Source organism: Podarcis vaucheri (genome assembly GCF_965113315.1).
Source record: "Podarcis vaucheri genome assembly, chromosome: 1".
Taxonomy (NCBI): Eukaryota; Metazoa; Chordata; class Lepidosauria; order Squamata; family Lacertidae; genus Podarcis; species Podarcis vaucheri.
Genome location: NC_138759.1, coordinates 102,631,945 through 102,647,984, shown reverse-complemented (window position 1 = coordinate 102,647,984; position 16,040 = coordinate 102,631,945). Strand labels below are relative to the sequence as shown.

Here is a 16,040-nt window from a genome sequence, read left to right as displayed (position 1 = left end):
TTCTTACCCCATCTGGAATGCAGCTTTTGGTATGATATACAGAGGGAGGTTGGCAATGGCAAGAGAGAGAAATTATGCATATGAACATATTTTCATGCAAAGCAATTTTTAGCACATTTAAATGCAGCGCCAAAGGGGGGCAATTCCAGATACTTGAACCAATCTGAGATGCCCAAGGATAACTATCCCTCTTGGCCCACCAATTAAAAAGGATGCAGTTATTCATAAACACACACGAAATATAGAAAAAGGGGGGGAGGAAGTAGAAGATGCAATATGGTCCACCAGAAAATATCAGATTTATTTGTGAAAGTTATTCATAGCCTTTGCTACGTTAGGCACGGCAGATGTACGAGTGTTATGTTTGTTTATTTGCAATGGGAGTCCTGAGCTCAACAACACGGAATCTATTTTTGATACATAAAGTGAAAAGTTAAGGGTGTTGCTTCTTTCTTATTTTTTTAATGCTCCTGGTGAAGATGAAACAGGGAGCTGTCTCCATCTTCAGTGTCCCTCAATTGCTGCAGTATAATAATAAACACAGGTTGTGCCCTCAGCTGCAAGAATTCAAATGTGGCAAGAAAGAATGTTATTATCTAATAATTTATCAAAATGTGTGCAGGGCACTAAAGATATACACCTAAGAAATTCTGGTAAGCTTAATTTTTTTTCAAGCACCATAGACTCCGAAAAATTAAAGCTGAAGTTGCCACACTGATGCTAATGAACGTAATGAAATCGTTGCAATTTGACATCGTTGCAATTTTTTTTTACAAAGAACAAAAAGTAACATTCTCAACTTTCGGTTCTTAGAATGGAAGCTTTAAAGGGAAGCTGACACAATTCCAAATTATTGGATATTTTCATCACATGTGAGTATAAAATTTGGACAGTAAAGCCACAGAAGAAATACCTTCAGTTATGGAACAAATGGAAAATAAAACAGATGTAAAAGACTGTTTGCAAATGTTGTTTAAATTTCAAAGAAGGCCACAGCCAGAATCAAGAGAACCATGGAGAGAACTATAGCAACGCTGTGGAGCTTTTGAACATATTTATTCCAAAAGTAGCCTCCTTCTTCCAACCACACTATCCAATTAAACTCAAAACTCTGGACAAATGGGGGGGTGAGACAATGTGATTACCATTTAAGAAGTAAATAATTCACTAAAGTTGCAATCCTACACACATTTACCTGGAAGTCCTATACACATTTCTTTTAAGTAGGCATGTGTAGGATTGTGTTGTAAATTGTATTGCACCACTGCTGCTTTTTGAAGGAAGTGGTTTGTATAGTGGATGAAAACATTCAGTCATCTTGAGATGTCTTTTCATATAAGCATCAAAGCGGAAAATCTACTTCATGAAATTTCTGCATCCATGTTCCATTTTTACACATCATCATCAGATCTGCAATTCTATGGCATTTCCAGAAGGTTTTTTAAAACTCAGAATAAAACTTTAAGGATGTATATGTATTTTTTAAATGATAATGATTAATACATGTGAAGAGACACATGTCATGATCATAGTATTCTTCCACATCAATTAACTAGGCAAATTTTTTAAAAACCAAAGGAAGCTAGTGTTTCCAGTATGAAGATAAGAAAAAGTGAATGAACTCAAATACTACATAGTTCCAAAAGTATGCCCTCTAAAATTATAAGGAAGTAAAGCTGTATTTGAAGTGCATGTTTTAGGTGTATTTCATACACAATGTTTTCATGCATTCTGTAAAAGTGATCTGCTACCCTATCATGGACATTTGTGTAGATATCACACACACACACACACACACACACACACATCACATTCACAGAATGTGGGCATTGCCTGATTCCTAGACTGAAACTGACTTATTGATGAAATCTCAACATAAAGTATCTCCTAATATCCAGTCTATTCTTGCTTGTCTCTTCCTGTTAACTGCTTGTTTGCATTTTATGATAATGATGTGCACCTGTACCAGTTAAAGTCTTTGTATGCTTAATTGACATTGCTTGTTGCTGGCACTATGCATGCTACCAAGATGCACTTGAACTAATTAATTAACAAAATAAACCAACCAAGCAGATAGTTTGTGAGAACTACAGCTGTTTGACTGAATGTTTTAGTGGGGGAACTGGGGTTGCGTCTAGTAGCCTCCAGTGGCCACATATTTGGCATTTAAGGAAAAGGGAGCATACATATATAGCAAAGCTCTTCCACACAGGCAAGAACCCTGAACAACCAGGATTCAACTTTGCACAAAATGGTGCTATGTATGCATCTCTACATTCAAAGGCCCCCTTTCCTACTAATTTTGAATGGACAACTGCCAGGGGTATGTCCAGCAGGTCTGTTGGTGCTTTAGTTAGCAGGCCTGTTCCTCACTGGACATAGTCACTGAATGTGTGCAGGGATTACTGGAACAGCCCTCCACCTGTCCCTGTCTCTGTCCCTGGTTGTCACTGACCTCCCTGCTTCCCACCCTACCAGTCCCAATGAGCACCAGCCACCATTGTCTGTCTGCTTAGACTTCCAAAGTTACCCTTGGCTTCTTAAAAAAATGGGGGAAGTCATGCATATGACTGACTGCATGCCATGTGCTAGTTTGAGCTTGAGCTATGATCCAGTTTCAGAATTTTCCTCTACCGTTAACTCATTCAAGCTATCAACAATACAGCTTAATTTACAGGGTTGCTATAAGGACTACTGTATCAAGCTATCTGAACAACTACCGGTAACTTACCGTCTTATATATATATTTACTCAGAAGTAAGACCCACAGAGTTTGAAGGGACTTATTCCTAAGTATGTGAATATAGGATTGCAACCTTAAAGTGGTGTATGCAACATATAATTATTGTACCAGACTCATGTGGCACCTCATAAGGAATACAAAATGTACTTCTAAGTAACTTCCAGCTTCCTCCTTTAGTGGATTCTCTCTCGTGAATGAGAAAAACAGTGACTAACTGTTTCTTAGTATAGGACAGCATAAAATGAGTTAAATACCATCACTTTGGCAGTGCTCTAGAAAGACTCTCCTCCCTGGAAGAGAGGGGAGTGGTTGTGGGCGGGAGCCCGAGCTCCGCCCCTAGCAGGGGGCATTAGCCCCCTGCCTCCTCCTCCCACCTGGCTGGCGCCCACGCCCCTCGACAGGCACCAACCAGGTGCCTCTGAGGGGGCGTGTTCAGCAGCCTTTTGCTGCGGCGCCAGCCTCTCCTCGGTCTCATTCTTCGCCGTCGTCTCGTCGCGAGTCAATGTGTTGTGGTGTGTCGAAGGGCTAGGTGTGGCCATCGCCTATGCCTTCAATTTTGGGGTATTCCGTTAAAGGAATCTGGCGGTCGTGTACTCTGTCCGATGCCTGCTTGGCGGGAGGCCATGTCACGACCCTCGGTGACATCAAGGGGGAGCCTATAGTTGGATTAGCATCAACAGGCTCCCCCTACTGGTGAATAAACCCCCTTGTTTTAGACTTCCAATGCCTAAGCCAATGCCTTTTCACTGCTGTAATCAATAAAGTTGTGGCCTTTTCTTGCCCATTAACCTTATATCATGTGTCCTTGCGTATTCATTTCACATCGCGAGGTCGGGTCCTCGAACCACAACTCAGTAGCTATTACTCTAGGCCAGTGTTTCCCAACCTCGGGCCTCCAGCTGTTTTTGAACTACAATTCCCATCATCCCTGACCACTGGCCTTGCTAGCTAGGGATGATGGGAGTTGTAGTCCCAAAACAGCTGGAGGCCCAAGGTTGGGAAACACTGCTCTAGGCAACAGAGAAAGCCTATTATGTAAAGGTATCCCAAGAGATATTCTTTTGCAGCAAGCAAGTTCTAGCTACAGCTTCCTGAGTTACTTATCCTAATGGCACCCATTATCACATCAGAACACTGCCACCATGGATCACCCCAGGTGTGCAGGAACCTGGGGCTTTAACATATACACAAGCTTTCTGAAGCATCTGTAGGATACAACCTGTACAGAGCTTGTTATAGTCACCACATTTCTCTGAAGCTTTAAGGAAATGTGAATTTCACAGGAATGCTTTTTCCTCAGCATGATTTTTTCCTGTGTAAAAAGACCCCACTCACAGTAGAAAACTATGAATGCTTTCCACAATCTGGCAAACATTTCTGCACAAGCATGAGGTGCTGCCTTTCTAAAAGAGGACAGCCAACGCTCTCTTCAAGCAGCCAACACCAAAATATCTGCCTCACTCGCTAAAGAGAAACAGAAAAATTGAGTAAAGTGGCTTAGCCAAGTTCCCCCCCCCACTCCCTCCCAGGATATGTAGTGGTTGAACAGCAAAATGCCAGAACCAAGCATGTAAACAAGTCAGATTTGATTATCTATGAGTGAGTTCCTGTAGAATTCGTTTTGTTTTGCTCTTTGATTTGCATGACTGATAAATTAAGGAATTGTGCCATGTTTTGGTATGTGAAAGTGCAAATATGTATATGATTCCTTCATCTCTATGGAACTGGCATACAGTTATAAAACAACACCTCTTCTTAAAGGGCATTTCTGCTTAAGTGTTGTCACTTAGTGGTATGGCTTATTGGAATGCCCACAGCTTCTTCCCATGGCACATCCAACCAACATGTCACCCCTTTCAAGTTCCTCTTGTTTCTCTTTAAAATTAAAATAGACAATTCATCAGGGACAGGGATTCTATCAGATTTGTTTACTTCAAAAGCTCTTGTTTGAATTGATATTTTAAATGTAATTTCGGGAATGTTTAAAAGTAAAAAATATCTGGTACACTGCAATTTGTATTTAGACATCTTGGACACTCTGAATTATGTGATTCATATGAGGCAAGCTGCCCTACATTCTCAACAGGGCTGACTCACAAGCAAGAATGCTACAGATCACAATCCTAGCCTTTTCACATGCTGAACTGTAAACATGTGAATATTAACACTTTAGACACTGAAGCTCTAGGTTACTTCAGAGCTTTGTTATCTTGAATTTTGTGTGCAGGTTGCTATCTATCAGCCTGAATTTTATATGTGAAAAATAGATTAGTGATCAGTTCGTCTGCAGAACTGTATAAAGTGTACATCAAAGTAAGCATAACACCGTTTATAAACAAAAGAAAGTGATTGTTGCACGTCACACTAGTCAGACAAGCCAAGAGACGCATTTAATCTGCAGTTTGACTTATAACACTGATCCAGAAATTCATGGAGGCCTTGTGTGAATGGACCCCTTTTCCCTGCATTAGACGCAACACCTCCATACACGCATCCCCTTGGCCACTCAGCACTGCATTCACCCTTACGGTAAACAGCCCTTGCAGGTTAAAGAGGCTGCAAAGAACCGTTGGATCAGACAACAGAGTTTTAATGATACGACATGCAGGACAGTACTGTATTTGTAACCCAAATTGCATTGCCACTAAAATAAGTTTTACTAATTACATCTGAAGCCGCATTTGATATTTATTTCACTTTCCATAGCCGCAGGTTATTCTAAAATATAACAACTACTACACCACTTTACAAAACCTCAACAATAGTCGCCCTCTCTATTAAATCAGACATTACCTCATTAAACAACCAGCTTGAGAAGGTGTTAATGTTACTAACTATTTCAAACAGGGCAAGTTGGCAGCTGCTTATTCCCTTATACATTTCAAAAACAGCTTCAAACCCCAGCTGCAAATGACTAATGTTTGTTGCACCTGTAAAAATTCCTTTTGATAATAAAAATAGCACCAACTCCGTGAAGGATTTAATCCCTCTTGGATGACAAAGGATTGTAGAATAAAGAGCCATTTTTGTAAGTCTTGACTGTGCATGCTGTTTTCAAATGTTCCAAAATTTAGGTTGTATTTATTCAATCCAACATCTGTGTACTTTAATCAAATATCAAGAGTGTGTGTCTTGTGCAAGCTGTGACACACCAAGCTGAGTACAGCCACACACAGTTGCCTTATCAGGGACTTGATGAGCCTCCTATCGCTGCCTAAGGTAAGACTGTGTGTAATGCAAGGCTGTTGGGCTGTTCTGTCTTGGTGGGTTACAAGCTGTGCATGCCTGCTATATGTACTATTTTATTTTTATAGTTACACTAAATATCACTAGAGAAGCCCCTTCCTTGGAAAATATCACAGAGTTTTGCACCTCAATCTTAACAGCATTTAAAACTTAAGAATCCTGTTAAGTTTTCGGTTAAAATGTCCTTCCAAAGCCAGTTTCCTACAGATCATAACCTCAAAGCTGCAAAACTAAACTGCCAGGGAAAATAAGTGATGACATGGCTACTGACCGCCAGATGGCAGCAATGTGTTTTATGAATAATGCAGGATGGTAGTGCCATTCAACTTCATTATACATTAAAATTGCAAATTAATAATTACTTTTCAAATGTGAGGAATGTGGCATGGTTTGTATTGTTTTTTTAAGAAAAAGAGGAGACGCTAGATTCTTAAAGTGACATGGCTGGGTGCCTGACATCCTTCTTTTATGCTATGGAAGGGAATAAAATGTTGATTTTATCCTGCGACCCATTTAGTTGCTTGGGCCTTGCTGCTCTTTTGTGCTTCAGCCCTGACAGAATTACTACTTCATGTGTACATTAAACATTGTTAGGCTTAATTTTAGCAACACAGAAATGCCTCAAGCTCAAAAGAAATATTTTCCTTTCTGATGGACAAATAACATCTGCAGCTATGAAAGCTGCAGTGTAGCTGTCAAAGAAAAAGACAAGGCACGTAATTTCTTACATGCAAATTCTCACACAAACACACTTGTACACAACCAGGTACCTTCAAGTTTGTAACTATATTTATACACCCAAACCCACCCACACACCCTAGCTTTATATATGTCTAGCACCATTGGATAAAAGGGAGTTTTTCTATAGTCTATATCAATTTATACAATGGGAATAGGACAGGGATGTGAAACCTGTGGCTCTGCAGATGTTGTTGGTATCCAAACAGAATGAGCCTCAGCTGGAACAAACAATTATCAGGGATGATGGAAGCTGTCATCAAACAACTTCTGGAGTGCCAGAAATTCCCTGTCCCTGTAGGGTCTTTTGGGATGTGGCATCCTCTTTGTGGAACGCTCTCCTTCAAGAAATCCACAGGGCTGGTTGGTTTGAGGCTGACCATCTGGAAGTAACCTTGCTTTTGTCAGGTTGTGGGATTGAAGTGAGCCTATAGGTAAACAATGACTTTTTGTCTTGATATTCTTTTCAAATCGCAATCTACTGACTGGCACCCACAAGTAGTTGCAGTGTGTGTGTGTGTGTGTGTGTGTGTGTGTGTGTGCGTGTGTGTGAGAGTGTGTGTAAATAAAAATCACTAAGTTTGTGCCGCAGGCAGATTTGAAATGAAAATGTTTTCCTCTGAGCTCAGCTGTGAACTGTGTTTACAGAGTGGGTCAAAAGAAACTGTGGAGATCTCCAAAAGTGATGCCCAGTCAATCCTTCATATGTAGAAGAAATAATTGTTTCCCATATCTCAATGTCTTGTTCCATCATTGCCCTCTCCACTTTTTTCAATGAGGAATGTTAATCCTGTCATGAAAATGTGGCTTAGATATTTTACTTTTATATTCTACAATTCTCGTGCATGCAAATCAAGGTTCTAAGCAGGGCTGGCCCACCCATGAGACAAGGTGAGGTAACCACCTCAGGCGGCAGGATCCATGGGAGCAGCAGATCCCAATGTATATCTTTCTTTCGACCTTGTTCCTGACGTAGATCTTCACTCACCCCTTCTTGCCTGGTGGGAAGGGGGTACCATTTTGTGGTTCGCCTCAGGCACCAAAATGTCTTGGACCAGCCCTGGTTCTAAGTGTGTTCTACTGCTGTGTTCACTGTCACTGTCAATGGGAAAAGTTTTGAAAAGTTCTGGAAAATGTCACTGCTACTAACCACAGATGGGTTGAGGTTCTTAAGCACAGTAAACATCATTTGCCTTTGCTATGTTTTTTTAAAATATATATTCCCCAGCCCTATTACCATAAATTTCTCAAAACTGATGAATTGCTTCAGCCGTTTGTCTGCCTTTTATCCTACCCTAACTAAAGCTGTCAGATAGTTTTCTATTTGCGTCACCCTGATGGACAGGCAGATGGCATGAACGGATTCATTAGCTCTTACATGTACTAAATAAGTCAAAAGCATTTTGGACCCAAATGTCCTCTTTTTCAGGTCCAAAGCAAATGAAAATATGCCTTGAGCAAGACCAGTGACATGTCCACTAACATCTGGGGAGATATCTGAGAAACTTCGTTTCTGGCCATTTCCCATTTGCAACTTAAAACTGGTTAAATGGGCAGAAGTGGTTGAAGCAGTTTCCTACCTTGAGATAACAGAAATGGTTATGTGATTTACAAGAACCCCTCCTCATTAGAATTGTCGGTTGAACTGACCCAAGCAGGATGATTAAGGTCTGTGTGGAGATAAACTTTAACCAAAAGTATGCTTTATGGAGATCGAGAAGCAATAAGAGCTTTTGGAATGGCGCAGCAATTAATTCGGATTCGCCATCTTGCCAAAGGATTTATAGCTGGGAGGACAGAACGGACTTGTTTTCAGACTGCATTCCTGGTGAATCTCCTCAAAGGTTTTGAGAACAGAGGCAGATTGGTGAAGATTAATGACGCTAAGACTGTTTTGATGTATGGAAGTGATGTTATATGGAAAACGTCTGGATATGGCTACTGGATAAAAAAATAATATCCACGCAGGATTACAAACTGTTCTAACCAGCTTGTGGATACTATCAGAGGTCACAAAGAGAAAGGAAAAATATATGAAAATAACAACAAGAGATGTGGAAAAACAATAAGAAAGGACTGGATAGTACTGTGAACATCATAAGGTTAGATTTGTGGACATTAAAACAGCAGCAAGAAGCAAGAAGTTGATTGGATCCCCTTCGAAACTTGAAATATGGGTACCCCCCCAACAAAAACTTAAAATTCGGCTGTGTAATTTGGAATTTATGTAATTTGGTTTGATTTGATGTGATTGGTCGGTTAATAAAAAATTATTCTTTTAAAAAAAGAGATAATAGAAATGGTGCATAGTTCTAAGAGAAAGCAAACAATAAACCTGTGCATGCTGGCTCATTTCAGCACCCAGAAACTTGTGTGTATGAGTAACTAATTGCTGACCCCAAGCAATATTCAACTTGCAAGGAATGTCCATTGCAACACTCCATGCCCCTGGTAGCAATTGGCACTGATGTAGGCAGCATTCCATGTGATTAGGCTGATTCAGATAGTAAGATCAATGCAAATTATATTCCCTGCTACATAACGTGCTGTGATTCAGAAGCATTTTTCAGAAATCTCTAGTTAGAGTAACTGACATTGGAATCATCTCGGGCTTTCTAATCCCACAGGAAATGGACAACACTCATTTTATGCACCACGCTACAATCACTTCATTGTTTGGTATTAGGATTCATACCTGCTACCACTTTTTCTGATTCAGCAAGAACCAATTCTAATATTTGTTATGATGTTATGCTTTGAGATCATCTGGTCTGTCTAGGCTAATGAGCATCAGCACCCCACTCTAACTGGTGCTGCAGAGCAACTAAGATCAGACAAATAAGATCCCTTTGCCTGAGAATTGTCCCAGTGGTGTAAAGGATAAGGCAAGGTGCTTGGGCCCTGCTGTCAGATTCCATGGTTTGAGTATTCTTCTGGGGCTTATTATCCACCTAGAAAGAGGCAATGGACTCATCCTTTCTCTACTGCAATAACTGATGGGAAATGGTTATAATGCAAAATTTAAAATAACTTTTCTTCTAAAGCTCTCAGCATCTGTTGTTTGATATCAGCTGGGCTGCACATAAAGATGCAATACTCAGCCACTTTAAAGCAGTTCATGTGTCATTAGAGAACATTCAATTGACTGATCAGTTTGAATATTCTCTGGGGCATATCTCTTTGCTACTATACCATGCATTCTATTCTAAATACATTCCCTCTCACCTCCTAAAAGCAATATTACTATCCCTCCAAACCATGTGGAAGAACCTACTCAGGCAATGGAGTCCACTGCCCCAAGGGTTTTTACGTTGTTATATAGGGACGCGGGTGGCGCTGTGGGCTAAAGCCTCAGCGCCTAGGGCTTGCCGATCGAAAGGTCGGCGGTTCGAATCCCCGCGGCGGGGTGCGCTCCCGCTGCTCGGTCCCAGCGCCTGCCAACCTAGCAGTTCGAAAGCACCCCCGGGTGCAAGTAGATAAATAGGTACCACTTACCAGCGGGAAGGTAAACGGCGTTCCGTGTGCGGCTCTGGCTCGCCAGAGCAGCGTTGTCACGCTGGCCACGTGACCCGGAAGTGTCTGCGGACAGCGCTGGCCCCCGGCCAATAGATGTGAGATGGGCGCACAAACCCCAGAGTCTGTCAAGACTGGCCCGTTCGGGCAGGGGTACCTTTACCTTTACCTTTATAGGCAGCTTAATAAATGTGCCTTAAATTCCAAGTCTCAGCCATTGCAGCACATTACATACAGATTTCACCCTCACTCTTGAAATTGCTTCCTTCTCTCTTAATAGGAATACAATTCAACATCTAGGTAACAGACCTGCATAACAGCCCCTGGTCTTGTATACTCTTCACTCTAGTATTCCACTTTGCCATAATAAATAGCAGTAAATCATACATAAACTTCATGCAAGAGTTTCAAGATGACCAATGACCCTGACATTCCTCTTTAACAGACAGACAAGTTTCCCTAACATTTTGTTCAATGCTTCTTTTTAAGCAGAAGCTTTTAAAGTGTGCTGTAGTGGACTTGTCCAAATCAATAATCCTTGGTTCTGATATATAGCCTAATAGAGTCAGCTAACACTTGCAAGTCTGACTCATTACCTATATGCTCTGTGACAGTGTATAAGGCAGTTTCCTATGTTTCTATGAAGCATCTGGAATACTGTCTGTGGTTCTGACCAGCCAATCACAGCTGGAAAAGGTTCAGAAAAGCTAACCTTCAAAACAATGTACACATGGAATATAACCTAATATCTTCTCAAGTGAAACAAAATGTCCTGAATGGATTAATAAATAAAATAGGGAATTGCCTCAATGGTCACCAACACAACTCGTCAACACCACCTTTTATTCACATACAAATATGTATCCTAGTATATTGGATTAGACCTGTGAATGGAAGGGCACCTCTTGATCCAACCCTCTCGTCTGGATCCAATACAACATATATCATAAATAGAATTTATGCTACTAATTCCCAGGCAAAAGATTGTACATAAGGTATCGTCCTTGGGTAAGGAATGCCTTGTATCATTGTTCTGTACACTGCAAATCACACTGTTGGTACTAAAGAAATGTTTAGTGTAGCAGTAACTTGTAGGCAGACATGATACCAGAGGTCAACCAGGTCAGGCACAGGCTGAAGGTCCCAGGGGCTCACAAAGCCCCCTACTGGCACTGCACTTGCAACCTGCCACTCACCATCCTCCGGGCTGAGCTTCTAAAGTCAGTTCAGTGTTAGGAAGGAGACACTATCCTGCCCAATACATCTATAACATGCACTATCTGGAACATAGGGATTGTATAGATCTACAGGGATGCAGGTGGCGCTGTGGTCTAAACCACTGAGCCTCTTGGGCTTGCCGATCAGAAGGTCGGCGATTCGAATCCCTGCGACAGGGTGAGCTCCCGTTGTTCGATCCCAGCTCCTGACCACCTAGCATTTCGAAAGCATCTCAAAGTGCAAGTAGATAAATAGGTACCGCTCCGGCGGGAAGGTAAACGGCGTTTCCGTGCACTGCTCTGGTTTGCCAGAAGTGACTTAGTTATGCTGGCCACATGACCCAGAAGCTGTCTGTGGACAAACACCGGCTCCCTTGGCCTATAGAGCGAGATGAGCGCGCAACCCCAGAGTCGTCCGCGACTGGACCTAACGGTCAGGGGTACCTTTACCTTTAAGAACCTTTAGGGCTAAGACTATTAGTAGGCCCTGCCCTGGTTGATGGGATGGCAGTGGGCATTTGTGTCACTATACCAAGGACCCCCTGAAATCTTGTGTTAGCCCTATTTGTAAGCAACATTCCCCCAGTACACTTGGATAGTCTTCAAATGAATTGATGCCAAGGTGAAACATATTCAGCCCTTTTCTCCCCCACTGTCCTATTAGAATGCTAAATTCAGAATATGCTGATTGACTTTCACGTTGCAGGAAACAAACAGCAAGACTGAAATAGGAGGAAAAGCTAAGCTGTTTCAGAGGAAAGTTGTACCACAAGCATGAAACACTGAACCTTGAGATGATTTTTAGAAAACTAATCTAGTTACTAATGCTTCGGTAACCATATTAGCACTGACTGCAAAACACTCCGTTGTGTCATTACTTTCTTCAGCAGCAGCTCCCATCAAGCTGTACCTATCCAACGTAAAATTGGAGTTGATAAAGGAGAGAGGACGATAGGGCAATTGGAGACACAGTTTCAGTTGCTGACTGACAACACTGCCATCCCTTAACATGGTTTTATTTAGTTATTACAACCATCTCTCTGTAAATGACACTTAGGATTATTTAAGATTATGTTGTAATCCTTTTAATCCCCACTGCTTTAAATTTCAGGCTCAACACCAAAGAGCAAACTAGCACTTAGCGGAAATGTTTAAAGCATGTGATTTGAACATAAATCTTCTTTTATTCGCAACTCTTCTGATGAAGACCTAGTGTAACATGTCAGTTTGCCAGGGAGACGGAGACGATACCCAGCTGCAAATTGCACCGTGTGCTCATAGGATCCTGTGAAGCTGCTTCAAACAACTTTCTGCTTTCATGTTCTCCTTTGTCAAGAAAATTAAGCATTCACAAGACAATAGGTAAAGGTAAAGGTAAAGGTACCCCTGCCCGAACGGGCCAGTCTTGACAGACTCTGGGGTTTGTGCGCCCATCTCACATCTATAGGCCAGGGGCCAGCGCTGTCCGGAGACACTTCCGGGTCACGTGGCCAGCGTGACAAAGCTGCATCTGGCGAGCCAGCGCAGCACACGGAACGCCGTTTACCTTCCCGCTGGTAAGCGGTACCTATTTATCTACTTGCACCCGGGGGTGCTTTCGAACTGCTAGGTTGGCAGGCGCTGGGACCGAGCAGCGGGAGCGCACCCCGCCGCGGGGATTCGAACCGCCGACCTTTCGATCGGCAAGCCCTAGGCGCTGAGGCTTTTACCCACAGCGCCACCCGCGTCCCTCACAAGACAATAGGTCTTGATAAATACTTCAAGGTGTGGCAGAGGAACACAATGGCATTGAATAATGATACAACAACAACAACGCAATGCCTGCCATCCCATGAACAGGAATGCATCCCATTTGCTTCTACCAGTGGGAAACTTGGTACAGAATGGCTGCTTACCATTCTTGCCGGCAAGCAGAGGTTGCAGCCCAACGCGGTGCCTCCTCTCTCCCCCAGATGTGCAGTGCCATTTTAGATTGTTTCCCTGCTACCACGGAGGCTCACGGGTTCCCGCCTAAGTCATCCTTCAAATGAACCAATCCATTGCAGCCCAGGGACACTGTTCAGCTGCACTGAGGTCCAGCTCTGAGGGCCTTCTGACGGTTCCCTCACTGCGAGAAGTGAGGTTACAGGGAACCAGGCAGAGGGCCTTCTCGGTAGTGGCGCCTGCCCTGTGGAACGCCCTCCCTTCAGATGTCAAGGCAATAAGCAACTATCTTACTTTTCAAAGACATCTGAAGGCAGCCCTGTTTAGGGAAGTTTTTAATGTTTAATGCTATATTGTGTTTTTAATATTCGGTTGGGAGCCGCCCAGAGTGGCTGGGGAAACCCAGCCAGATGGGCGGGGTATCAATAATATATTGTTGTTGCTGTTGTTGGGTGGGGCATGGCCATCTACTTAGCCCAGCTGACCACTCAGCACAGCATCCAGTTGGCTGGGAGCGTCACCCAATGTTTGCAAGCTAGTTGGTTTTTTTAGCAGGTGCTTACACATAAATCTAGCCAAATTATGAGGGAAGTATACGAGGAGGCGTCAAGGAATCCTAAGTGGGCTCACCCTCATTGGAGCAGCCCCTTGAAGCTGGCCCTGACAACTGAGGCAGCAATCTTCTGTGCATAGGATGATGCTGTAAGGCTGAAATCTACATCACTGTTACTCATAAGGCAGCACCTTTGTGATCAATGGAGAGTAATCAACTAAATAGTTGTGATAGCCCAATAGCATTTACTCTCCATCCACCCACACCTCGCGCCAGCTCCACATCTGCTCTGGAGGGCTGGGGGAACGCCCAGAACAGATGTAATGGGTGTGAGAGAAAAGGAGAATGCTTCATTGCACATTGTGCTGGTAGAACATTTTGCTTCGCGCTATGTTGACTACAACCCAACTTCTTTAGCATCAGCGTATAAGCATCACTTATCCTGCCAACCTAGCAGTTTGAAAGCACAAAGTGCAAGTAGATAAATAGGTACTGCTCCGGCGGGAAGGTAAACGCCGTTTCCGTACGCTGCTCTGGTTCGCCAGAAGCAGCTTAGTCATGCTGGCGACATGACCTGGAAGCTGTACGCCGGCTCCCTCGGCCAATAAAATGAGATGAGCGAGCAACCCCAGAGTCGTCCGCAACTGGACCTAATGGTCAGGGGTCCCTTTACCTTTATAAGCATTACTATAAAACTTTCTTTACATTCATTAAAATTATCTGACTTTGGAATAAATGCATAGCTGATTGAGCTGGCTCTAAGAGATGCAGATTTGTTGCTTTTTTACCTCCCCATCCCTGTGCCGTCTTTGCTCTGGAATGAACCTGTCATTAAAGCCCTAAGAAATAATAAAAATAAACAGGCAAATTCCACTCAGTTGGGAATATAGCTTATGTAAGCAGTGTGAAAGTTCTGTTTACAGGAGTTCACTAGGTCAAGGATCCCAGTCTTAAACCCAAAACAAATTACCTACCAACTTTTAAAAACAAATTGAACATGGCACATTAATCAGCAAATCAACAGGTTCTCAAGGGTTTTTAGCTGATTCAATCATCAAGACACTTTAGGCCAGGGGGGTGGGAAAATACAGGAAAGAGTGAATAAAATGTTACGTGCCATTGCACACTCTATACTATGCATGGAAAGGAACTCTGGTTTGTTGAGTTTTTTGCTTTGTTTTTAATAATGAAATTGCCAAATAATGATAGAGCAATAATAAACCATCTCCTACCTGGAAAACATTCTTTTTGCTAGACTTGTCTTTAGTCCATTCGATGTGAGCTCCACACAAGTCCACCCATTCAGGTTTATACCCTGCTTTCTGATGACAAAAAATGAGAATTGGTTATAGCAAACTTTATCAGATAAAATCAGAAAAGATTGGCTAGGGAGACTACTATCATCTGAATACCAGAGTACAAATTTACATATACAGTATGAGCCTACTCCTAATATCAGAATTAGAAACACTTCCACTTCCTGGGGGATAGACTACTAGAAAAATGAATGTTGGTACCTTAAGAATTCAATTATCTATGCAAAGTTTGTTTCTAAAAACTTAGAGGTGGTGTATAGTACTTTAACCAGGCTGTGCCTACTCAGTGGGACGGCTCAGGTAAGGAACAGCCACTATTATGGGCAAATAGTTCATTGCCTCAGTACCATTTAAGCCAGGCATATCAAACTTCCAAGAGACTGCGATCTACTCCCAGTATAAAAAAAAAACTGGCAGTGATATACCCATTGTCATTGGAGGAAGAGGGTGTGTGTGGATTGCCCTTTTTTTTTGTGGAAGACTGCCCAGAGTTGTTGAGTTTTTTTGGGGTAGGATTGCCCAAAGATATTCAGCTTTTCTTTGTTAACTTTCGGTAAACTTTATTTAATCCCATGATCAATAAGGGTCCCGCAATCTACCAGGATCAGCCGGAGATCTACTGGTAGATCACGATCTACTGGTTGGACATGCCTGATTTAGATAATGCCTTTCTGTAAGGCCCTGAACACTTAGGAACAGGTTAGTAGTGCTTTAAAATGAGTTATTGATTTCCCTAGCACCATGAGTTCCTTGTTTGCTGATGGTTTGTTGTTTGTTTTTATGTTAGAAAG

General features: G+C 42.3%; 1 protein-coding gene across 15 annotated transcripts in view; it reads right to left on the bottom strand.

The window, feature by feature from the left end:
* The window catches only part of ARHGAP15 (Rho GTPase activating protein 15), a 376,884-nt gene that overhangs the window by 301,488 nt on the left and 59,356 nt on the right, over nt 1-16,040 (bottom strand). For all 15 annotated transcript variants that reach the window (XM_082198904.1, XM_082198913.1, XM_082198906.1 and 12 more), the window contains one exon: nt 15,166-15,255. In XM_082198904.1, coding sequence (XP_082055030.1) covers nt 15,166-15,255 — 90 coding nt within the window. The remainder of the gene's footprint in view (nt 1-15,165; nt 15,256-16,040) is intronic.